This window comes from Rhipicephalus sanguineus, chromosome 8 (assembly GCF_013339695.2).
Source record: "Rhipicephalus sanguineus isolate Rsan-2018 chromosome 8, BIME_Rsan_1.4, whole genome shotgun sequence".
NCBI lineage: Eukaryota > Metazoa > Arthropoda > Arachnida > Ixodida > Ixodidae > Rhipicephalus > Rhipicephalus sanguineus.
The window spans coordinates 10,297,850-10,322,536 of record NC_051183.1 but is presented as its reverse complement, the minus strand read 5'-3'; the positions used below and the strand labels follow the sequence as shown (position 1 = coordinate 10,322,536).

General features: G+C 49.0%; 1 protein-coding gene across 1 annotated transcript in view; it reads right to left on the bottom strand.

The window, feature by feature from the left end:
- Positions 1-24,676, bottom strand: part of LOC119402541 (neprilysin-1) — a 43,634-nt gene extending 18,958 nt beyond the window's left edge. Inside the window, exons 1-11 of the mRNA XM_049418694.1 lie at positions 24,547-24,676; positions 23,797-23,904; positions 22,881-23,009; positions 21,950-22,036; positions 17,732-17,937; positions 16,938-17,156; positions 9,882-10,193; positions 8,512-8,810; positions 4,266-4,324; positions 3,268-3,322; positions 3,137-3,204 (exon numbers count right to left, since the gene is read on the bottom strand). Of these exons, the coding sequence (XP_049274651.1) occupies positions 3,137-3,204; positions 3,268-3,322; positions 4,266-4,324; positions 8,512-8,810; positions 9,882-10,193; positions 16,938-17,156; positions 17,732-17,937; positions 21,950-22,036; positions 22,881-23,009; positions 23,797-23,904; positions 24,547-24,676 (1,672 nt within the window). The remainder of the gene's footprint in view (positions 1-3,136; positions 3,205-3,267; positions 3,323-4,265; positions 4,325-8,511; positions 8,811-9,881; positions 10,194-16,937; positions 17,157-17,731; positions 17,938-21,949; positions 22,037-22,880; positions 23,010-23,796; positions 23,905-24,546) is intronic.
- Positions 24,677-24,687: the final 11 nt, after the last annotated feature.

The window sequence follows — 24,687 nt, the reverse complement described above, 5'->3', positions numbered from 1 at the left end:
CATTTCGTCACAGAGGTGCAGCTGCAAGCAAATCAGTCTTCCCTGCCTGCGGTCCCCTTCACCTTTTTTCATAAAGTTGGCCCATCTTGTTATCCTGTTGTCCTCCTTTGCGCAGTTCATCTTAGCTAATGATAAATAATAATGTGTTTCTCACTAGACTGGCTCCACATATGTTGGAGGTAGGTTAGGAGTCAGCTTTGGCCAGGTAAATTTGATGTAAAAGAACAGCTAGCAGTGCAGCTGCATGGGAGGCCGAATTTCGCCATCAGCTCTCACTGGCTCTACCATTACAGAGTTTACCCAGAAGAGCACAAGGGTGCAGGCGGGAATGTGCAACTGAACGCTGGCAATGAAGAAGCAATGAGGCCATCGGTGTAGCCTGATGACGCCGTGGGATGCAGGAGCGTGGGTCAGTTAAAACATACCCGAGTTGAAGCATTGAAAAGGCTTGGGTGGAGCGTAGGAATTTCGCAGAACTTCCTCAAAAGTCGTGTTGGTTTTAAGCAGCGCAATAAGACCCCTGTACATCCGAATGGGGTCTGGACTCGCTTATAAAGCTTGGACATCTGATGTAAGAGTTCTGATGTAGCGCCTGTCTTCGTCGTTTCTTTGTCCGCCGTGCTCGTTTTGCGCTAAAGTTTTAGTACTCAAACGGCAGTCATTTTCACTAGAAAGGCGACGCACTGATCTCGAAAGCAATGCCTTACACTACAACATAAAGTAAAATTTATGTCTTAATCGGCCCTGTATATTGCAGTAAACATTTCCTTACTAATTATATTAATGAGCGTGGTGTCGCGCGCACAAGGGCAACATGAACACGTCACGCTGGGTGACCGCAAACACTATTCCACAACGCCACCGCGATAAACAGCGGCACTGACTGACTGACTGAAAAACATTTGCTTACAGAAGTTATTTACAGGGAGGGTGGGGAGTGGTCCTCAAGGTGCCGCCCCGTACAAATTAGGTGGGCTCTCTCTTGCGGGATATGACTTTCTTGCAGTCTAGTTGGTTCATATCATTGAACGGGTAGCGTGCTGCGCAAACACGAAGGATGGAAGAAAGAGTGCGTTCTTTCCTGTGTCTCCCTTCCGTCCTTCGTGCTTGCGCAGTACGCTACCCCAGGGGCGTAGCCACGTTAGGGCACACCGGGCCCGTGCCCCCCCCCCCCCCCCCCGAAATTTTTTTTTGCCATAGCCTACGGAACAGAAAATGACACTCGACCACATCTGCCTGCTCGTCCCCACTACAGATCAAGGAGGTGCCCCCCCCCCCCCTCCCCAGAAAAAAATTTCTGCCTACGCCCCTGCGCTACCCGTTCAATCGGACGGCAGCCCACTGGCGTCGGCCGCGGCCCGGGCCCGCTCGACCAAGGCCCGTTGGGCCGTCAGATCGGAGCAGCCGTGCAGGGCTGTCTCTCAAACTTCCGGGAAGGATTGGGCAGAGAGGTTAGGTTTGGGGTTTTTTGGCACGCTCACACCATGCGGGAAATGTCGGAGGTACTTTCCTCACAGTGCGGGCACTTCTCCTTGCAAGGGGGGTCGAAGTGTTTTAAGATTGCGAGGCACAACAGAATAACTTTTATTGAGGGAAAGGGAAGGGGGTTAGGAGCTAGATGGGTGGGGCCCTATGTCCAAGGCTCCTCTGGCTTGTGCCACCAGCCGGACGTGGTCCAGAAGCGCTAGTTGGACCGAGCTAGTGAGGAGTAACTCCCATTGCTCCAAAGAGCTTTCCTATTCTGTACTTATTCTGTACGCAATTGAGGTTATTCGGCTTTTTCTACAACCCCATGAGATGTGGTAGAGGGTTGGTGGCGAGTCGCGACACCACGGACAAACGCGCCCATACAACGTTAGAAAAATTTTGTGTAATCGCAATAAATTTGGATGGACCAGGGGCGTAGCCAGAAATTTTTTTCGGGGGCGGTTCAACCATACTTTATGTATGTTCGTGCGTGCGTTTGTATGTGTGCGTGTATATATACGCAAGCAAAACTGAAAAATTCCTGGGGGCTTTGAACCCCCCCCCCCCCTGGCTACGCCCCTGGGATGGATGGACCCCCGTTTGAATTCTACGGAGGTCCATGGGGCGCCATATTTCTGCCGTGCGCATCGTTGATGAGCAAGAAACTCTCGCGGAGCCATCCGAGCAGGGTCACTGTCTTCCTTCTCGCGAAGGCCATCGTGTGGGGTGGTCTGGAAGGGAGGCTGGTGCTCCGTTCGGTTCGTGAGCGCTCGAGCTAGAGCATCCGCCCTCTCGTTACCCTCGAGGCCTGCGTGTCTCGGGCACCAGACCAAGTGTTTCTCAATTCGTTTACCAAGAGGTTGCAAATCTTTAATGGGAGACGGCCTTTCGTAAAGAGTCGGCACGCCTCCTGCCAATCCGAGGTCATGTACGCCTGCCCAACGTTTCGCTATCGATTAATTTTTAATCGTCAATGCGATGGCGAAACACTCGGCCTTGGCAATCGAAGACGTGTACAGGGATGCGCTGGATACCATGCTTCTCGTGTCGCTGCTCACTATTGTGATTACTGAGCGCTTCCAATATGTGGAAGCGTCCACGTTTTGGTATAAAGGCGAGGGAGGTTTCGCTCCTCCGTCCTCGTGAGGCCCTTACAGGGGATATACATTATGGCCGGATTACCGCTGTTCCCCGAAATAATGCGACATCAACGGGCTTAGATCAAAGGGGTTTTAAACGCGACATCCATCAAGTGTTCGGTGATGGTGTGCACAAAGCCAGGGGCGTAGCCAGAAATTTTTTTCGGGGGGGGGGGGGGGGTTCTACCATACATTATGGATGTTCGTGCGTGCGTTTGTATGTGTGCGTGTATATATATACAAGCAAAACTGAAAAATTTCGGGGGGGGTTTGAACCCCCCCAACCCCCCCCTTGGCTACGCCCCTGCACAAAGCGACCCGCCGCAGAGGCTCGCCCAGCTTTTGCAACTTCCGCCGGCACGACCGTCGCTCTGCAGAGCAACGTCCCGCCGTGCCTCATTCGTCAGCTTCATGACCGCCGCTCGTAGGGTAAACCTCGCACAAACCCATCTCCGCAATTTCAGGTTATACGATATTTATAGGTATTTATACGTTACTATACGGTATTTATATTATAGGACGATATTTACCGCGATACAGTACGGCCTGCGCAAGTTGGCGGGCCAGCTGGAACCCGAAGCGCGCGAAGTCCAAAGGCCTGCAAGCGAAGATTGCGTTAGTCACACTGCATGCCATGCCATTGATAGTGTGTGTCGCTCACAGAGTGTTGCCAGGCGCCGAGTAGATGGGCTCGCGGAGCACTCCTACAGGCACCACTGCATGTCATCAAATAAGAGGACGCATATATACGGACTGCTGCTGCGCGCGGGTTCATATAGGCATATAGACCGAAGGGGATTTCAAACCTTTTTTTTTTAGTTTGTATAATACACTGCAGTTATCAATACAATATATACATATTACACTGCAGTTTGTAATATGACATTTCAGGCACACTGCAAACACGCGCATAAATATAGGGGGCCGTATCCATATATACAGCTGAACCTCGTTATAAACTTATAGCGAATCATCAGTTATAGCGAACTAAACTCGAACTTTGGTTGTACTGGCTGTACGGTAGTGCGCTCGTACTGTCTGCTTCTACTTGTGCTCCGTCTCCTGCGTAGTTTTATTTCAGTTTCAACTCAACTTTGGTTGGTCACGCTTCATCTCTATGTCATCTAGTCTTTTCATAACAAAACCGAAAACGCGAGAGCCGCCGTGATGTCGGCAGCAACGAAGAAATATTTTGTTCCCGCGAGGCGAAAACTTAGAGAGTTAGCAGAAAAAGTTGCGACGCTAAAAATTCAGTTAAAAGCATGGTTAAAAAGGTTGAGGAAATATTGGTCATCAAATGCAGAAAAAAGAAAAAAAATAACGAACATGATTGCAATAAATGTGCACGCAGGCGTGCTTTGTCAAACGAACTTTGTTCAGTTGTAGCTTCACCTTTTCATGTTCCTATCTACATAATTTGAAATGCCAGGAGACAGATGTAAGGATTACGTCGCTTTATAGCGAGTTCGAAGCCTAGAATAACGCAATTTTGTCTAGAATTTCCGCGCGAGCCAGATTGGCGATTTGTTAGAACGGATCTTTTTCACTGTTACAAAGAACGTCGGATATAACGAACTAATCGTTGGTCCCGATGCTATATTGTTATAACGAGATGCTACCGTATATTCCCTCCACCCCATGTGCGTGTTAATTACGTACCCAGCTCATTTGAGTCGGCCAGGTAGTGGACGGCAGGCTCCATGTAAGGTACGTCCCACCTGCGGGCAGTATACACGTATTCGATTGGTCATGCCGCGCAGTTTTCGGAACGCAGGTCGCGCGTAATCTACGACTCGGCCGGCCGTGCGGCATGCGTCGTATGTTTTCATTTATTCATGCGACCGTTGAGTTCATTTAATTATGCCTAGACAACGAATACACAAGAAACGAGAAGACGGCGCATGGCCTAGCTGTCTGCTCGTTGTGTATTCACTGTCTATATATAGGGAGCTGCCTCACCTTGATTATGAACTCAAACCAATTTATCCACCCATCTGTTATCCAGCAACGATTTCATATAGTTGCGGCAAGAAGGCAACCGCAAGAATTTGTTTGATAAGGTAGAGGGCTACGATTAAAAAAAAAGAACAATTGAACAATTTGGTCATAATACGCGGACGGAGAAGGAACACGGAGAAGGAACTCTAAGGAAGTCATAAAAGAATATCAGTATTTACACAAATAGTAAAATGGTATACAGGTCACGGGCGTTTCTTCTCTGCGTTCGCTCCTGTCTAAAATGGTAAGGAACTGCACACGGCGTCAAAGAAAGGGAAGACAGGCAAGGTTAGAGTTGTAGGACAATGAGAAACCGCCCAAAGCAAACTGACGCTCGTCTCACAAATGTTGCTCGGGATAATAATAATTGTTGGGGTTCTACATTCGAAAACCACGATATATGAGAGACGCCGTAGTGCAATGCTCCGGAAATTTCGACCACCTGGGGTTTTAACACGTGCACCTAAATATAAGCACACGGGCCTCTAGCATTTTGTCTCCATCGAGATGCGACCGCCGCGGCTGGGATTCGATCCCGCGACCTTCGAGTCAGCAGTCGAGCACCATAACCAAGACCGCCGCGGCGGGTTAAATGTGGTTCTGGAGTGGGTGCCAATGCCGGACGTGTGAACCACTATTCATGGATCGCAGTCATGCTGACTTGCGTGCCTGGCTACCCGTGCTACATGCGCGCCAGACGACATCTTGAATCATTTGTGTACCCTATCCGCGCTGAATCAATTTGACGTTGCCTCCATCCGTTCAAATTAAATTATGGAGTTTTCGGATGCCAAGGTCACGATCTGGTTAATTTTGACCACGGGTGTTCTTGCATTTCGCCCACGTGGAAATGCGGCCGCCGTAGCAGGGAATTAAAAAAAAAAAACGCGACCTTGACGAGGGTAGCGATGCAGGCTTTTTGGTCTGTAATGATTCCTGGATGTGGGCGCGAAAAGACAAGGACGAAGGGAAGAAAGTACGCACACACTGGCGACCTTGAGCTTAGCAGGACAACACCTCGGCCTGCTGAGCGATCACGGCGTGTGACAACCTACAGGCGCACACGTTCAACCAATGCCATGCATTGCTCCAAGAAGTGGTTTTCTGCTCATGGCATGGTCCCGAAACCTTTGTTGCACAGCGTCGTGACCGCGGGTGTGTGCTGTCATCGAATGAACTCCGTGTATCATTGACAATGTGATACTAGCTGTCTTAATGCGAAGTGGACAAGGACTTACTCGGGCCAGTTTAGGCCTCCATAAAAAAAAAAAGATTCGGCACATCCTACACCTTGTGGGAATCGCTTTCATGCGAAGCAGTCGGCGAGCAGTTTGTCTGTGCTGCATTTTTTCGCTTTGGGCCAAGCGTATACGAGGTGGATCAACGTGTTTTTGTAAGTGTAGTAGTTGTGTGCACATCGTGGCCTTACCGGCACGTCGACTACACTGGTGTTTAAGGGTAACTCATGATCTGAAGTAACGTCAGCACTCACTTTAGAGCACAGACGTGAGTACTATCGAAACGAAGTGTATTTCAAGGTGCGTTGATGTGAATATTACACGTAACTTTCGTTAGCTAGCGTATGCCTCCGGGGTCGAGCATCGCTTGAATATAGCTTTCTGAATCATAGGAATACAAATGTAATGCTTATTAGACTTCTGTGAAAGCGGAACCAACACTGGAACTACAATTGACGTTAACCCGACATGAAGCCTGTTTCATGGGGGTACATATGCTATGTTTATTCCTTTGTTATAAAATTAGCGAGCACTGCAACCACAATTAACGTTGCACCGACATTACGCCTGCATATGGTCTTTTTCCAGAACAGTTTCAAGACGTGTCGTGCTCCTGGTATAATACCCGAGTGCCGCGCAGAGTGCTTGGGTTTGATTCCTGCTGGGATCCTGATTTTTATTCTTTGCATTCGTCGGGTCAACGCTGCCGATATCGGTTTTTCTTTACGCTCTCGGATTTAAATTATCAATGTCTGTTCTTGCCGTTCCTGGCAAAATACAAACTGTCTATCACCTGTGGCGCATACCCGCTTACCAGGGCCCATTGTATGTGGGTATGTGCCACATCTGTCTGGAGGAAAGGGTTTGGCGACGTACGCGACATGATTTTCACGTTATGTCATGACCAGACAGTCATATTCGTCAAACCCTCTCACCTCCCACGTCAGTTTTGGTCTTCACCAAGCTAAGGAGGCGATCACGGGAGCACCCAGACGTAGAGCAGCAGGGGTGTAGCCAAAGGGGGCGGGGGGGGGGGTTCAAACCCCCCGAAAATATTCAATTTTGCTTGCGTATATATACACGCGCACATACAAACGCACGCACGAACATACATAAAGTATAGTTGAACCCCCCCCCCCCCCCCTCCCCCGAAAAAAAATTCTGGCTACGCCCCTGGTAGATAGATAGATAGATAGATAGATAGATAGATAGATAGATAGATAGATAGATAGATAGATAGATAGATAGATAGATAGATAGATAGATAGATAGATAGATAGATAGATAGATTAAAATTTACCGAGTTCTAAAACTGTTCTAAAAAAGAAACCCCACTATATGTTGTGAGGCAGGACGTAAAAGCTATCATACGAAATTATAAAAACGAATTGCGCACTACAAGATTAAACTGAAAAAAAAATCTCCATTGATCAGTCCTTTCGGTCTGAGTGAGGAATGATGCCCCAGGAATCGCTTACAAATGGGTATACGCGAGTTACCCCAAAACACAATCCGCTGTTGGAAAAGCAAGATTAATCGAATCTCGATCATTCCAATGACTGAGCTGTTGCGCTCTCTCAGACATACAATCACTAAGAGCAAATGTAGGCTCCACCCACAGCCGTCACTGTTCCAGTAAGAGAAAATTTGCATAGATGCCCCATCCAGTTACAGTGGCTCACTTTCGTGACATCAAGCAACTTTCGCGTATTTCAGGCAGGTGATTTTCCCATACAAACACATCTTCGCATAGCTGGTTATCGGTCGAAAACTTTACCTTTGTGCAAAATTTCAGCAAAGATCCCTACACCGCTGCTCAGCAAAACGTAATATTTTAAGTAGGGACGACGAACTTTAAATTGTTAATATTACGAGGTCTGGTTGGGAAGACGTTTATTTGGCCCGAGGGCCCGGCAGAGAACACACACGGTGAACCCCCGACGATGATGATGATACACGACGACGATGAGGATGTATAACCGAACGCATTATGATGGTGATAACGTACAGAGGAAGAAAAATTACACCATTTCCCGCTAAAGGGGACCATGAGGCGATGCGAAGCCGGAGCACGTGTTCGTTGGCGTTCTTTGGGCATGCTACCGACCTCGCGTCGTGGAACGCGAAGAGGAACGCTGCGCGCGTCTTGTCTTCCCTCTAGCCTGGCCGTTAATTCTCACAGGGTGAGCGGGGAACGCAGTCGGCAGGCGTGCGAGAGGAGGGCAGCGTAGGAGAGGAGAGAGAGGGGTAGGGGACGCGCATGCGCTGGTGCTCATGGCGGCGTTGCGCAGGAGAGAATTTCGGCATGTCTAGCCTGCGTTTCAGAGGAATAGTGGAGAGAGGGAAAGTGGAGAGGGGGAAAGGGGAGGAGAGAAGAAAGGGGGATGGGAGTGGAGAGGGGGAGAGGAAAGTGGAGAGGGGGAAAGGGGAGATGGGAAGTGAAGATGGGGAGGGGAGAGGGTATGCGCATGCGCAGTAAGGGTGGTCACGCCGCACACCACCACCACCACCGGATTGAACTCCGCCATAAGGTACTTCGCATCTAAAAATGCCCACAATATCTTGCAGTGATGAACGGCAGGCGCGTTGCAGTTCTGGGGGCGGATCTTGTATTCTTAGGTTGTAGCCGACTATAGATATACATGCGTGAGAGTATCCAATGCACTCACAGCGGGGGCAGTCCTTTGCCGGCGAGCGCCTTCCATCGCTTGAGCATGACCGCGGATCGTGCACGGAACCAGTCGAGCAGCACGGGACTGTCGCCGCCGATGTCGGGCACCTGGCGGTAGATCTGCTCGAGCACCATTTTGTCCTCGACGAAAGGCGGGTACAACAGGTGCGCCTGCAGCGCGTTCAGCTTCTGCACGGCGCGCTGGCTCACCGGCTCGGCAATCCACATGTAGTCGACCAGCTGCCGCTTCAGTTGGTCCGTCGCTGAAGCCAGCACGTCGCGCGCCGCCGAGCGGCCCTGAATGCGCGACAGCGTTGCATGTGGATCCCTCTCTCTAGCAGAACGGACTGTTGGGCTAGTTGGCTATGCACGAACACTAAAAGAGTAAGCGCTAAAAAAAAAAAAACGACGAGCACAAAATTCCGCTGTCTGCTTCCACTTTTGTGCTCGTCGATTTTTTAGCGCTTACTCTTTTAGTATTCCTCGCTTCATCCGGCAACCTCAGCCATAAGCGTGCCTCAGCCTTGGCGCACTTCTTGCGTGCGCAAGAAGTGCGCCAAGTCAACCCCATGTCTTTATACCCATCCCGTCATTGTCCAATGTTATGGGTTATGCTCACTGAATTTTTTGGCAGTCGAGGACTCCTGATGATCGTACTCCAATAACGGTTGACTTCCCACCTTTACCCCTGCAAAGCGGGGGACCAAAGGCAGACCGTTCTGAGCAGCATGTCAGTGCTTCGTTTTCATTGAAAAGCTTGTTTTCTTTCGGACTTTTCCTAAAGGGGGGGGGTACCTTGCCCCCCCCCCCTCTCCCTTGATAAAGAACCGTGCGCACGCCTATCACCTCAGCGTAATAAGGCACGAAAGAAAGTTTTGCTTTATCGGGGACATCACAGACGCTGACTGCAATGACGGGACAACACACCAACGAAATGGCGAAATTCAGCGTTCCAGAGCACTGGAGTAGCTTGGGGGGGGGGGGGGGGGGATCAAATCTCCCTTGAATTTCTTTTCAATCTTTTATGTGTATATATATACGCGTCCTGTTGTATACATCGCCCCGCTTTCTTCCGTTGGTGTCCTACCCTGAGAAAGACGAGGTGTCATTTTCTCTTCTACCTAAACAATAATAACTTCCGCCCCTTTCTTCTGTTCGACAGCCGCATCCCGAAGAGAGAGCACAAAGGAACGCAAGGGCTTGTATACGCAAGCACCTTCGGGGCCCCTGCACTAAAGCTATAATAGCGTATCGTACCCAATGAACTCTAACCAAGGAGGTTTAAATAACCTCCTTAACTCTAACGCGGCGAACCCCTTTCTAAGGCAATCTGTGACGTGCGGAAGAAGTTTCTGCATGTCACTTTACCTGCGGTCCTGGCTGGGGCGCCAGCAGCGCAGTGGCCGCGTGCTCCATGAGGGCGCGCAGCTCGCGAAGGCATCGCCGCTCTGGGCGTTGCTGCACGCCGCCGAGCGCGACCGAGGCCGGCAGCACGGGTAACAGCGGGGCCAGCTCGAGCGCTAGCCGCCAGGCCAGGTAGTTGTGCACCGCCGCTGGCCTGGCGTCGGCCAACAGTGGCGCCGCCTCCTCCACGTAGCCCGGTGCCGTGAGAACCAAGCTCACCGTCTGGGGCGCCGCCAGGTCCTCCAGCAGGACCGAGAACACCTCTCGCCAGCGCCACTGCAGAGTTATCATGACCGCCATTTGCAGGGCGCATACAGGACGGGACAAAAAGAGCGACACACACCTGCACGCACGATTTGAATTATGTAAACAAAATCAGCCAGTTCCATGCCGTGAAAAACGCCGGACAGCGAAGCAGGTCCGCCACTGTATGTGCAAGTAGAATATAGCGCTCATCTCGATCATCATCATCACCACGATCATCATCATCTCTAGTATCACGTGACCTGCGTGATGGTGGACGGCTACAGTGTACTAGAATGGGGCAGTGGGCTCACTGCCGTATCCCTGCGCCGCGCCGCCGTGGCCCTCTCCGCGTCGACAGCTTGAGCGCCCGCCAGGGGCGCTGCCGCCAGTTTCTCCTGAAAACTCTTGCCACGGCCGCTATGTGCTCTTGCGAGGTGTGAAGCGCGTCCCCTTGGTCGCTAGGGGTTAGGCTGGTTACACTGTAAATGCGGGGGCATCAACAAACGCGGGGTTGGTGGCGGGGAGAGGGCCACCACAATCACACAAGAAGAGATCACAAAAAAAAAGGAAGGGAGGGGGTCGAGCGCATTTTATTATTATTTTTTTTAAACTGACCCAAGTAGCTGAAGCTATTGTTTTCATTTGTGTGTGCCCTGCATCGCATATTTACGCCGTTCATTCGTTTGAAGGACTTTTTTCGGCACCACGCGTGCCGCTTTACTGCACTTATATATGCTTGTTTTTCTGAAGGATCGGCATGTGTGTCTATCCGCAAATCGCAACTGTCTCAAAGACGGCCCGCCGCTGCATCTGGGCGAGAGGGACGCGCTTTTTTACAACCTCAGGCGGTCGTGTACATGGAGCATGCAGCGTACGTGCAGAGAAATTCCTGGGGCAGCGTTTGACAACAAAAAACAGCTGGACTCAACGAAGCTAGGAGTGACCGCAGAGTCAAGTGCGACAACAATAAGAGCAAGAAAACGCGCGAGGTCGTGGACAACAAAACCATACTCGTGCTTTGGTAGAACGGGGAGGGGTCAGGGGTACTTCAAAAAAAAAAACGCCAGGCCTGCGCTGAAACCGCAGCACAGTCACAGCGAAAGCTGGAAGAGCGGCGTTTCTAGAGCCCGTTCTAAGCTCTCTTGGGGCTACAATACAAGTACACTAGAAAGGTACCCACTACGCTATAAATAACAATTTTTGTGAAGTTGGGAAGCACCTACTAAGACATTCGTCATTCTGCGGAGAAGCGACGCACTAGCTACACGTCTGTAAGGCATTATGTGCACTTTGTTGACGCGACGACTGATGACGATGAAGAATTATGACCCAGCCCTTTGTAGTGGGTTGGAAGCTTTAAACGGCCCACCAGTTATATAATTTGCATTGGGTGACGCCCGGTCGCTATTTCCCTCTCCCGTCATGCTGTCTAACATACGTTGACGTGGGAGAGAGACGGGGGGGGGGGGGGCGAAGAACTTACTGAGACCCCGAGGAAATGGATCATGCGCTTATGGGCTTCCTTGGCAACCAATACAAGTGCACTTGCGAGCAACCCACTACGCTATAATTCACTGTAATTTTACTGAAGCCCGGAGGAAAAGGATCATGCGCTTATTGGCTTCCTTGGCAACCAATACAAGTGCACTTGCGAGGAACTCACTTTGCTATAAATCATTGAAATTTTACTGGGACCCCGAGGAAATGGATCATGTGCTTATGGGCTTCCTTGCCAACCATTACAAGTGCACTTGCGAGGAACCCACTACGCTATAAATCATTGTAATTTTTGAGAAGTAGGGCAGCAGGCACTGTGCCATTTTCGTCATTCTAGGGAGAGCCGTGGTGCCTGCTAAACGCATGTAAGGCATTATGCGCACTTTGTTGATGCTGTGCCTGATGACGATGAAGAATTATGGCAGAGCCCTTTGTAATGGGTTGGAAGCATTCAACAAACTATTCGTTGCGCAATTCGCATTGTGTGACGCCTTGTAACAGAATTCTCGTTGTGCGACGCTTGGCACTTATTTTACTCTTCTACCACGCTATATTGCATGTGCTAATGTGGTTCCTTCCCGACATGAAGCCTGTATAGAACCTTTTTACAAAGCAGTTTCGAGCACCGGGATGGCTCAGAGGTTGAATACTGGGCTCCCACGCAGAGGACCCAGGTTCGAACCTCGTTCCATCCTGGAATTTTTTTCTTATTTAGTTTTTTTTTTCTTATTTCGAGCGATACTGGTTACGGACACCGGCGGCGGCGGCGGCGGCAGCGGCGGCGGCGGCGGCGGACAACTACGGCGCCAAAAACGGCCGGTGAAATGATCTCATAACAGCTTTCGCTGTAAAATTAATAAAGAACGCTGGTACGTCGCTGCTTCTTTTGCTGTCGAAGTCCTAAGCACAGAACTATAATGACAGATGAAACGGGCTGGATAGAGACGTACAGAAAAAGGAGATGTAGAGGGGGCTGAAGTAGCTCTCATTAAAAAGCGGGGGAGGTCCAAAGGGATTGGGCTCTCCTTGGGATGCCCCAGTGCCTGGTAGATCGACGTTGTCGTCGGCTGTCGACTGCAAGCATCGCTGGCGTTTCTCGCTGTCCTTTATTTTTCATTTTCGTAGTCGATTAGCAGGTGTTCATACACGTTTGCTGCATCTGTTTATTGTTCGACCACGAGTGACAATTTCTGCATTGTTAATTCATATTGTGATATGGCAAACATGTGCGTATACATAGGCATATGGTTTTGTGTAAGTAAAATCAGTTTGTCAGCGCGTGACGCTGTCGAGTACTTCTTCGTGTCCTGTTTTATCCGCTCTGCTGAAGAACTGGTGCAATTCTACGGTGCAATAAAAATATGTGTACGCACGTGATGCATGTTACTTGTTATGTACTCATAATAACTATGTATAAATATATATATATTTTTTTTCATTGGGCATACGAGTCCAACTGCAGTTTTACTGCAGTTTTGGTAACATTGTACGATCTACGTCTGCAAATAAAAAAAAAATTTAAGAGTACGGTGCGGATACATTTATTACGAAGCCGAGTGATTCCGCCCATTATTGATTCGCGAAAAAAAAAGAACATAAGTGGGTTAGTTACACAGACCAGCTCATATATATGCAAAAAATAAAAAAAATTAAAAATGAGGCGTTGTTTATATTCGGCATAGTGGGGCTCGAAAGGTGGGAGTGAAGTCGCTATGATCGCTGCAGTGGCGAAAGTGCACTGAAAATCATATGGATCAGCAGGACAAAAAAAAAAGAAACTAACGCCCCCACCTTATTGCAGCGGCTGCGTGGAGGAGCATTCATCTATGCAATAGCCGCTTAAAACATCGCCTGCCCTCCGTAAATCAGTCACAACGACAGTAACTTATTTCACAACACATAGAAAACTTGCATCAAAAGAACTTCCGTGAGTTGCGCACCGTAACTTTGACTTTTCTTCCGCGCAAAACAGCAACGCGCGCTAGCCGCGCCCTGCAACCCGCCGGAAAGTTTCAGGTGATGCTGCGAGCCGCGCCGCCTGTCGGCGGCGACATGAAGTGCGTCACGCTCCGCCGCTCAGTGAGCGCACTACAAACTTCTAGAACACTATATGGACGGCGCAGCCTCGACCTAGAATAGAGTGACCTAGAATAGGGGGAGTGTCCAAAGCGCCGCGCGAATACATGGGAGGAGCGAGGGCCTTTTGCGGTGAACTCCCGCGCCGCGGCGCTACCGTGCCGGACCCGTGGGCTTTCTCCGCGGCGCAAGCCGCGTGAAAGCAGCGAGCGTCTGCTACGCGCGTGATATTTTGGCCGCTATTAGCTAAAGTTGCGGAAATTTTGGCAATATTTAATACTGCGTCACTGCAACATAATACTGCAGCGACTAATCACACAGAGAACGCGTTTGTTAGTTTGTGTGTTGTGAAACGGGGATTTTGTATACAGGATGGTTTGTCACCGCATTGGTCCACACTTTCGTGGCTGTTTGAGGAACGCATCCTGCGCGCACTTTATCGTGAGAAAAGGCGCTTAACTTACTTTCGTGTGTAATGACGAACGTAAACTTGCTGCAGGAGAGAATAAACTGGAGATAACCAGGAGAACGTAGCACATATTCACGTATTAACTAGCTCATGCATGCTAACGCGTTTGCACCCTTCATATCCTATCTTTTATTTCGTGCATTCGATTTGTTTTACAAGGCTGCCTCCAGCGCTCTGTTGTTTCAAGCCATTTCATGCGAAGCCGGATGTGTCAGTCGGCTTGGCCGCGGTACCAAAAGTAAAAAATTACTCGCGTAACTCGCGTCTCGTTGACTTGGTATACACGAAAATTGGCACGGAGAGGCACGAATGTGCGTATGCCCAACACGGCCGATATGTCATGGGATCACTAACTTGACATGCTTGCCGCCTGCGTAACGACTAACAATAATAATAATATGGTGTGTGGCGCGCAAACCCGCTTTCTGTAGCCAGAAATAATTCTGACGATGTGTGGTCTGACGATTTGTTTCCGTCAGGTTATAAAAAACTTGATGGTCACCAATATCGATATCAACATGTTAGAGTTACCCATACATTTTGAAGAACTGACCGCATAGGTAATATGTATGCCAAAAAAATACATGAAAAAAAAACGTGGCCCCCTTATGCATTCGCCTGAGATGACTCGAAAACGAAAGCCATCTTTTTCGTCAGTCGATGCATTTAACCTCCCTCGCCCGTCCGAAAGCTTTCTGCACATAACGTGGTTTCGGACTGCCGACAGGATCGAAGGCATTGCAAGCTTTCTGCACCTCACCTGCTTTTACATTGCCTTCGTGATCGGCCCCCGATCACGGAGGCAATGTAAAAGCAGGTGAGGTGCAGAACGATCACGGAGGCAATGCAAAGCGACCATGTCATGTGATGGCGACATCATATGACGTCACGTTGAATGACGTCATAGTGACGTCACAAGTCCTATCGACGTCATCGCGTGATGATTTTGTGCATCACTCGTGTTGACTACGCGGGACGCCGACGGTCAATTTTCGTGTTTGATGAGACATCTGAGGCTTTAGCCTTAAAAAAAGACAAACCAAAGAAAATGAAACGATAACAGTGCAACATCCTCACTTCACGTTACGAGCCTCACTTCACGTTACGAGCGATCGCCTGAAAACAAACGTGATTCTCAGTTCAGAGCAGCTGATTGCACGCGTCTGTGGGACAAAAGAGGCTTGCTTTATTCGTCTGGTCACCTCTTTATGTTTATTCAAGAGATAAGCAGACTCACTATTTAAGTACTCCGGAGCTTAAGCACGAAATAGTGGTGGACGCTATATTGAGGTCATCAGGAAAAAGCGGGAAATTGCGGTCGGGTGCCCTTTTGGCGCGCACTCAACTGCCGCTGAAACAGTTGTATTTTATGTAACTACTCGCCCACATCTTTTTGTAGTCTCTGAACCGGGCGAAAGGCTAACCTCCAAGAACCGTGATAACATCTGAAGTTGAGAATGAGTTGTTTGAAACTGTTTTCATTTCGTATCGTGAAGGCTTGAAGCAATCCACGCATCTCGCGCGAAGGCTTCATACTGATGTTCAGCGATCCATTGCAACATGCGGCTAGGTACAAAAGGTATCTCTGCATTTGAACAATTTTCTGAAGTGATTGAGATATTACGCTTCTATTTGTCGATTTCTTACCGCATTTTCGTTTCGGCAGCTTGTACAGCAAGAATGGGGACATTTGTAACTTTGTTTCATGATATCTGGATATTTGTAAAGGATTTTCTATATTACACCTTTTATGCAAAAACTTGGTGGAATAAGGTTAGTTTACCCGGCATTGCTTTTCTTTCAAATGTTTGCGCACGGTGAGCCTTGTTGTACGATACCTCAGAAGCAAAAATAAGACAACAGCATTGCAGTCGTATGGCCGTCTCTACTCCTTTTTTTTCTTTCTTTTTGTTTCCCTTGCGTCTTCCCGGTGTGCTCTGTCCATAATAAAGTGCCAGTGGAGGCTAATTAATTGTCGAATAAAGCGGCGTGCATATGGCTAGCAAACCAGTGGCGACCATGAGTAAAAAGCTCGTAGTGTGAAGCGGTCACTGCGCGCAAGTATTTCAGCTGACTGCGCGTGCAATTTACTTTTTTTATTACTCTTAATTCGTGCATGCGTGATGCTATTGCCCGATTAATCGTGCGAATAGGGTTTTTTTTTCGTTCTTTGCTTGTGCGTGGTCCGTTTTGCGCGTTTTTACACACGCACCAACGTTATCGAACTCTGTAACCGCAACTAGGCCACGCTGATGCCGCTTGACACATGATTTTTTTGCATTCTGTTGTTGCCCCACCATTAACACAACGCTTAAATATGGATAAGCTCCATTCCGCACCGCATCATAAAAGTTAAGTGCACTTCAAGTGCCCTGTGTGGAAACACGGCGCAAAAAACTACAGCGCGTAGCAGACGCCCCTCCCTTTCCGCGCGCTTCCCGAGCGCGGAAAGCCCACGGGTCCGGCGCAGCAGCGGCGCGGCGCGGGAGTTCACGGCAAAAGGGCCACGCGGGAGCCGGCGCTTTGGACACTCCCCCTATTCTAGGTCACTCTACCTAGAACAGCTCCGCTGTTAAAACATATAGCACTGTTGCAATAACTGGTAGCACACATAAATTAACAGTATAGCCGACATTAACCACAATTTATAACCAACTGAAGCAGTCAGTTGGCTAAATTCATCGATTCGCCTTACACAGATGTGCGTGCAAGAGGCACTTCCAGTAATATACCTTGGCGTGTTGGGGAAGGCTGAAGATGCGCACGGTGTGGTAGCGCGGCACGTAGGTGGCTACGGGCGGGGTGGCCTTGGCCGCGATGCGCGCCACGGTGCGGTCCAGATCGACCAGGGCGCGCACCAGCTGGCCCTCCGGAGATCGCTGGGTCAGCGCCTGCAGCCCCGATGCCGTCTCGTTCCAGCGCCAGCTGGCAGCCGCCGGAGGAGGGTGCACCTACAACACCGATCAGAAATATGTCTGCATCTTGGACACTGTCTGGCTGGGCGAAAGAATTCTACATGCTCACTTTGCAGCTCCGTTTGGGCTGTCTTACACTCCAAGAAAAAATCGAGTATTTGGGGAGTATTTCTGCCGTGTAACTATAACCGTCATCTACGTCGCGTGCTTTCTTTGAAGTTGTTGCCGTGGCAGGGGGCAGACTTCGCGCCCCCCTGCCTATAGAAGATTACGGGAGGGGCGCCGCCCATGCCTCATGTCTAAGCAGCATAATCACGCGACGGTTAGCCTGATTCAACATCGCAGCGACGCCGCTGGAACGTTTTTTGGCATCTGTGCATGAATAACAAAAGAACTTCGAAGTGGCTATGATAGTATTAACGTGACATGGCGGTTTCCGTGAGGTCATTGCAAGCCATCTATAGTTCTCGCTAGTTAGTGATTGTAGTGTCCTTTTAGGATGGATAACGTTAAAGGTATTCGTCCCAATGTACGGCATCATGTGCACTTCTGTATATATCGCCAGATATAGCTTGAATTAACACGTACATGTAGCAGTTTGCAAGCCTTACGTATATGGCGACTGCCGAGCGGTTTCCGGGCGGGGCGGCTAGCCGAAGGCCGATCAGGGGTCCCAAGCCGAGATGCCGCAGCAAGTGTCCCGCTAGCTGCTCTGGCGCCACAGGGGGCTCCTTGTCCAGCGGCAATGGGAACTGGGACACACCCAAACGTTGCGCCACGGACCACCAGGCGTCGCGGCTCTGCGCCGTCAGCAGCTCTGCGCATGCCCAGGTATGTGACGTTGATACAGTCATATCAGAGTGCTTTTGAGAAGAGTCAAGGTGATATAGCGAAAAAACAGTTATGTGATAGTTACACTAGACCAACTAGTCCAACAGCTTGCCCTTTATTAAAGGGGCTCTGCAACACTTTTTCAGCATGGTCATAAAGCGCTGCCGATCAGTAGTCGAGGCTTGTGAGAACACGCGAGCCAAACATTATAGATCGGCATGCGACCTGGAATGTACAATTAATTCTTAAGATGGAAATCACTCACTCTTCCCTCGACAAATGATGCCATAAACCCAAATGACCGCGCCATACACCCAAAGTCCACGGCCATTGGCTGATTTAAGCATCGTGGGCTGCATAGTTACCGCGGCCGACAAGGGATGCCGCCACATGCCCGCGCGCTCGCTCGCGATCACACTGAAGGTAATCCGCGCGTTCGAAGAAAAAAGTCACAGTTTCGCCGCAACGGCGAAGCAATGAATGCGATAGCAATAAATTGGAATGCAACGCGAAGAACGGAAAGCAGCTCGAAATTGCCAGCGCGTCGCTCGAGTCCAAAAGACGCACTGAAAGAACGCACACAGGACGAGCGCGAACTATCATGCGTCACAGCTTGACACTTGAAGCGCACTGCTGAAACATAAAGCAGGACGCACGAAACGAACAGGTACACACAGGACGAGCGCGAACTAACTGCCACAGTTCTTACTTATTTCTGTTTGAACAGTGCGCTCCTTTCGCAAACGCGGCCGCTGCAGCGAGCGAAGTGACCTTCGTACGCTCTGTGACTTCAGCGCAGACATCGCGGGGAAAGCACAAGACATACAATCCCCCGCTCCACCCCTCCCCCGGCCGCCCCCTTCTTTCCTCGAGATAAGCGCACGAAGGCGACCACGCCCTGTAGGGCGAAGAGCAACGGCGTTCGCAGGAGGAGCGGTGCGACGATCTTTAAAGCGCGCCATCTGTGTGGTGACTAAGAAAGCATGTTGAAGTAAATGGTGTATATAAATAGCTCGCCGTTAGCAGGCTGAAAGACGGTACTGTTGGTGGCCTAACCGTCTAACGCCGCGCGCTGCAAAGCGAAAGGTCGCCCGTTCGATTCCGCGTGGCGGAAAGTTTTTCTGAATTATTTTTCTTTGTGGCTTATATATATATATATATATATATATATATATATATATATATATATATATATATATTGTGAGACGACGTCAGGTACGACAGAACGATTGTTATATTTACAGCAAAGGCGCGCGAACCAAAAACCGAACACCGACCAACCAACACGATGATGATGATCACGATGATTTGTATGCACAAGTGAAGATGATGAACGGCACAGTCAGCGCTCACACTATATATATATATATATATATATATATATATATATATATAAAACATATACGCTGCATGACGGCGGCGACGGCGAAAAATCAGCCGAGACTGTCCATATAATTGCTATGGCAATAAAAAAAAGATAAAGTGTTCAAAGTCATGACGCGCGCTGACAAACGCACGCATCTTCTTGCCTCCGTGTCATCCCTCCTGCGTAGATTTCAGCGCGCTCGCTGGCATGAAAGGAGAGAGAAAGCGCTTGAAGCGTGCGACAAATCCCTGTAACTCCGCTCGTACTTGAAGGATTCTAAATATTTTTGCGGCAGTCGATTCGTGAGGCAATGAGCTCTTTTAATTAAGCCATTCGATGATTACTTGGGTTGGCAATGGACACTGGATAGGCAATGGAACCCAACCCCCCCCCCCCCCGAAATTTTCAATTTTGCATGTGTATATCAGTGTTGGCGGTAACGCGTTACAAGTAACGGCGTTACCGGTAACGCGTTACTTTTTTCAGTAACTTAGTGACGTACTCGTTACTATTTCGGAACTGTAACGGGTAACGTATTTTCGTTACCATTTTTCGGTAACGTGAGGTGTCTCGTTACTCGTTACTTTTCATTCCAATTATCCTCGCAGTTTTACACAAAATTAATTCGTCTTGTAGGAGCGCCTTTCTCGGAGCTCACCCCCGACGTTATTTTGTCTCTCTCTCTCTTCATCCGTACTGGCACTTTGCTTCAGTTATTTTGTGGCTGCGGCAGACTGCTGTCGGCCCGCCAAGCGTTGACAAAGCGACCCCGCATGGGGTCCTTTTTCGCGCGAGAGAAATTGCAATGGGGAGCAAACTGGCGAAATTTTTTAAACAGATCTGCTATAGTTTCGGCATGCTATTGAGTTTCAATTGTCGTTGATTGGTTATCGAGTTTCAAGTTGTCGTTGATTGTCGATGACGTGAAGCGAAATGCAGTCCTCGTATCCGTAAAAAGTGAGCTCTCGAGATTTCTTCGGCTTATGGACATCAAGGCTAGGTGTGAGCTCCAACACAACAGAGGATGACTGCTTCGGAAATGCCTTCTCGACATCATCGCCATCTGAAGATGAGAGACTGTCACAGTACCTTTGGTGCCGCATGATATTGCGTTGAGCGGGTTCAAGTAAAACTTTCTGCGTAAAGCTTTTCCTAACAGTGATTACACAAGTACCATTTAGCGCATCCGTCGAGCTCCTATTTAGCATAGGCGCGGACGTATTCGCTAAGAAGCGAGTGAAACGGTCCGGTGACAGCTTTGAAATGCAGCTGTTGCTTACATTCAGCACTTAGTAGTTACATTAGGAAGTTGTCCCTGCAATACTCTAGCACTGTTCATAAATTCAGTATTCAAAATAAGTCTTGCTTCTTGCTGTCTGCAACTGCGACTACGTTTCTGGTTATTGAATTCGTGCGAGCGAGGCTAACGCTGAACACCTTCACATATATACATAAACGCCATATTCGTGGTAATAATAGTACAAGTTAAATTGAAAAAGAAAACAGAATGTCCATGCGCGCAAATACTTTTCCCTGGATTTATTCCATTTAGGCATTTCTTTACTGCTAAAAAGTTTGCGCATTTATTTTGTAAGTAAAAGCGCGTCGTCGTAATTACTGCAAATTTGCTCAGTGATGTTTTCTTTGCGGAGAACGTTGACGATGAAATCGATCACTTTTATTTTGTTGTCCCACTGCGAAAAAATGACTTCCCCATGATCCGCAGAGTCAGAAGCCGTCACATTAACTATACAGGTAGCTTTAGGCAGTACTGCCAAGGTACAGCGCATTTGTGCAAATTATTCTCGTTAAAATTAAATCAGTACTTCGAGTAGAATTGTTGCTTCGGCTAGAACTTTTATGTGAAATATAAATACGAGCTTTATAAAGTTGCTATTGTACGTTCCTCCTGCGAAGATGTTAAGATTTCTGACTATAGAGTAACGGCAGAAGTAACGTCCGTTACTTTTTTTCGGTAACGGTAACGGTAACGCGTTAACTTTTTTTATGGGTAACGTAGGGCGGTAACGCGTTCCTTTTTCTTTAGTGTAACGAGTAACGTATTTAGTTACTGCTTTTCGGTAACGCATACAACACTGGTGTATATACACACGCACATACAAACGCACGCACGAACATACATTACAGGTGTTGGAACCCTTCCCCTCCCTCGAAAAAAAAATTCTAGCTACGCCCCTGGTAATGGAGCATATCTTAACGAAATATTTGTGGTGCAACGGAGACAAGGAAGACTAAAATGAGAGAAGACAGGATGTGGCGCCCTATATCCTGTTTTCTCTCGTTTTTCTTCCTTGTCTCCGTTGCACAAATATTTCGTTAAGCTATGCACCAACTCGCAAAACGTGACACTTTGCTAATGGAGCATATGTCCGATGGCAGCAAAGCTTGTAGCGTGAGCTTGTTATCCTGTGATACCTAAATGAGCGTCAGGTGTGGTATAAACTAAATGCTCATAAGACAGACGCGATTGCTGGTGTGTCTGAAGCCTCTTCTCTGTGTTCGTCTTATGCACGCTCTTAGTTTCTGTCATGTCTTACGTCTTACCAACATGCACAAACAGTCATTTTACTTATGGGCGCACTCTCAGCCAGAGGATAATACATCAACGTACCTGTCTTCAGGCAGCCCTGGTAGAGGGCGGCTGCTTTCTCGGCCACAGTCTGCCGGTTCCGCGGCACAACCGTCGAGGACAGCAGCGCTGCAAGCATCAAGTTACCCTTATAGCTACGCTTCCTAGCTGGGAGGCTTTATAAGCTAACTCGTACAGGATAATGTGTACTTTCGAGCCCGCTTCCTAGCTGGGAGGCTTTATAAGCTAACTCGTACAGGATAATGTGTACTTTCGAGCCCGCTTCCTACCTGGAAGGCTTTATAAGCTAACTCGTACAGATAATGTGTACTTTCGAGCCATTGAAAAAAGTCACAGTTTCGAAAGCCAAAATACTGATAGCAGGGGCGTAGCCAAGGGGGGGGGTTGGGGGGTTTCAACCCCCCCCCCCCCCGAAATTTTTCAATTTTGCTTGCGTATATATACACGCACACATACAAACGCACGCACGAACATACATAAAATATGGTTGAACCCCTCCCGAAAAAAATTTCTGGCTACGCCCCTGACTGATAGCAATTTATCTCACTCATTCGAACCTGCGGCTACGGTCGATCGCGCGACCATTTGCTACCGGCGACCAAAAAGCGACGCGACCTACGTTCACACCTGCTTGCGACTTATACCCGTCGACACAGAGAATTCACGTCTGCTCGAATTGCTATTGCCCCGCAAGAGAAGCTGAGGTCCTGTTTCTGCGCATCTGATTGGCTCAGAGTTTTGCGACTACAGTCGCGCGACTGAAAAATTGTGCAGCGAGCGACTGAGCCAAGAGAGTCGCTTTGCGACCAAAGCGGTCATTTGCGAGCGTTTGCGACCTGCAGTCGCTTTGCGACTAATCGCGCGTGTGAACGAGCCTTTAGACAACAGTATCGTGCGGCGCGATTACTCAGTTTCGGAGACAACGCTTTGAGAAAATAACTCGTGTACTCACCGCTGAGGCGGCGCTCGTCTCCTCTTCGTAAGTCTGTCACCTGGCTGTGCGCGGTGTGGCCACATGCGTATCGGTACGGGTCGCGGCACGGGTTCTGGTTCCGCGCGATGGAACTGTTCAGCCGCTGTCCTGCACGTTCCAGCTTTTATCAATCTTACATCACGAGGACGTTTTGGAGTAGCTTTAATTAGGACGGCAGAGTTACTCTATATGCATACACAGACACGGGCACGCCTTCTATCGGATTCACCGAATCTCTTCGCAGCCTCCTTGGTCGTTAGTATACTTGACGCATAATTGTGTAATTCTCGTCTGCTATGGTGAACGGTGTGTCTGATTGGATTGCAGTTGAACCTCGTTATAACGAACACTGATATAGCGGATTATCGGTTATAGCGAACTAAACACACTTTAGTTGGTATCGCTTCATTTGGACGACACTTATTCCTTTTATAACAAAACCGAAAATGCGAGAGCCAAAAAAGCGCATTTCACTAGTTACGCCACCGTATTAACAAATGTATGAAATGCCACAAGGTGACAGGGACGGCTCACCTCGTTTATAGTGGGTTTGAAGCCTACAATACTGCGTTTTTGTATCTACGACTCCTGCACGAGACAGATTCGCGATTTGTTAGAGCCTATTTTGATCTCTCCAGTTACAACGAATATCGTATAAAGCGAATTAATTTATGGTCATGATGTTACTTCGTTATAACGGGGTTCGGATGCAGTACACGTCAGTCTGAAAGTGCAGTGCATCTACAGTTTCACGAGACATGACCACGGGAAAACTAAATATATCGTCATCCTGTATCCTATAAAATTGTGCAGCTCTGTTTCTCACCATTGCTATATATTCCAACTACGCACCGAACGCATGTTTTAATCAATGTATTTTGCGAGCGTAGGTTACCTTCCTGTTGGCACTGCGCCGAGGTGCAGAAGTGCAGCAGGGCTCGCCTTGTCGGCCGCGGTGCCGCAGCTGGCGCGTGAGCAGGCACCAATGCGGCTGGAGGGCCCGCTGCGCAGATCACACAGTCATATTGAAAAGTCCGCTGTTCACCAGTGCACATTGGCGCCCTGCTTGTGATTGATACGTATGCTTCTCTCCACGGTGATAAAAAGCAGTGATCAGGCAGATGTGGTCGAGTGTCATATTGTTCTTTGTATGCCATGGCAAAAAAAATTTCGAGGGGGGGGGGGGGCACGGGCCCGGTGCGCCGCCCCCTGGCTACGCCACTGTATGTAGATAACCGAATGGTCTGTCTTCTCGATTAGGGGTTCTCGATTAGGGGGGGGGGGCAAAGTATCACCACATTCCCCCCCCCCCCCTTTCTCTGGTCAAGACCGAAAGAAAACGAGCTTTGCAGTGGATGCAAAAATGAAGCTGAAGCGTTCTTCACACGAAGGCCAACCATTGGTCCCCATCTTCCGGGGGTATGAAGGTGGGAAGTAGACAGCTCTTTGAATGCAAATCAGGGCTCCTTGGTCGCCATTATGGTAAAAAAAGAATAAAGAAAACATGCGTAGCCTGCGCATTTAAAAATGACGTGAAAATTCCGACTGGGTAAAGGTGTAGCGCAGAATTTAGACGATTAATTAGGGAGGGCGGCCACTCCCCCCTCGTGCGGACGCCTATGGTTAACGATGCGTAACAACCCACCAGATGATGCTGACGGCGGCAGGATGAAGGCTGAGGCAAGACATGCGAGCACCAACACTGCGGCCAAGCAGGCCGCGGCCAGCGAGAGTCGTCGGCTCCACTGGATGCGACGAGTGCCCGAGCCAGCCATGTCGATTTCCG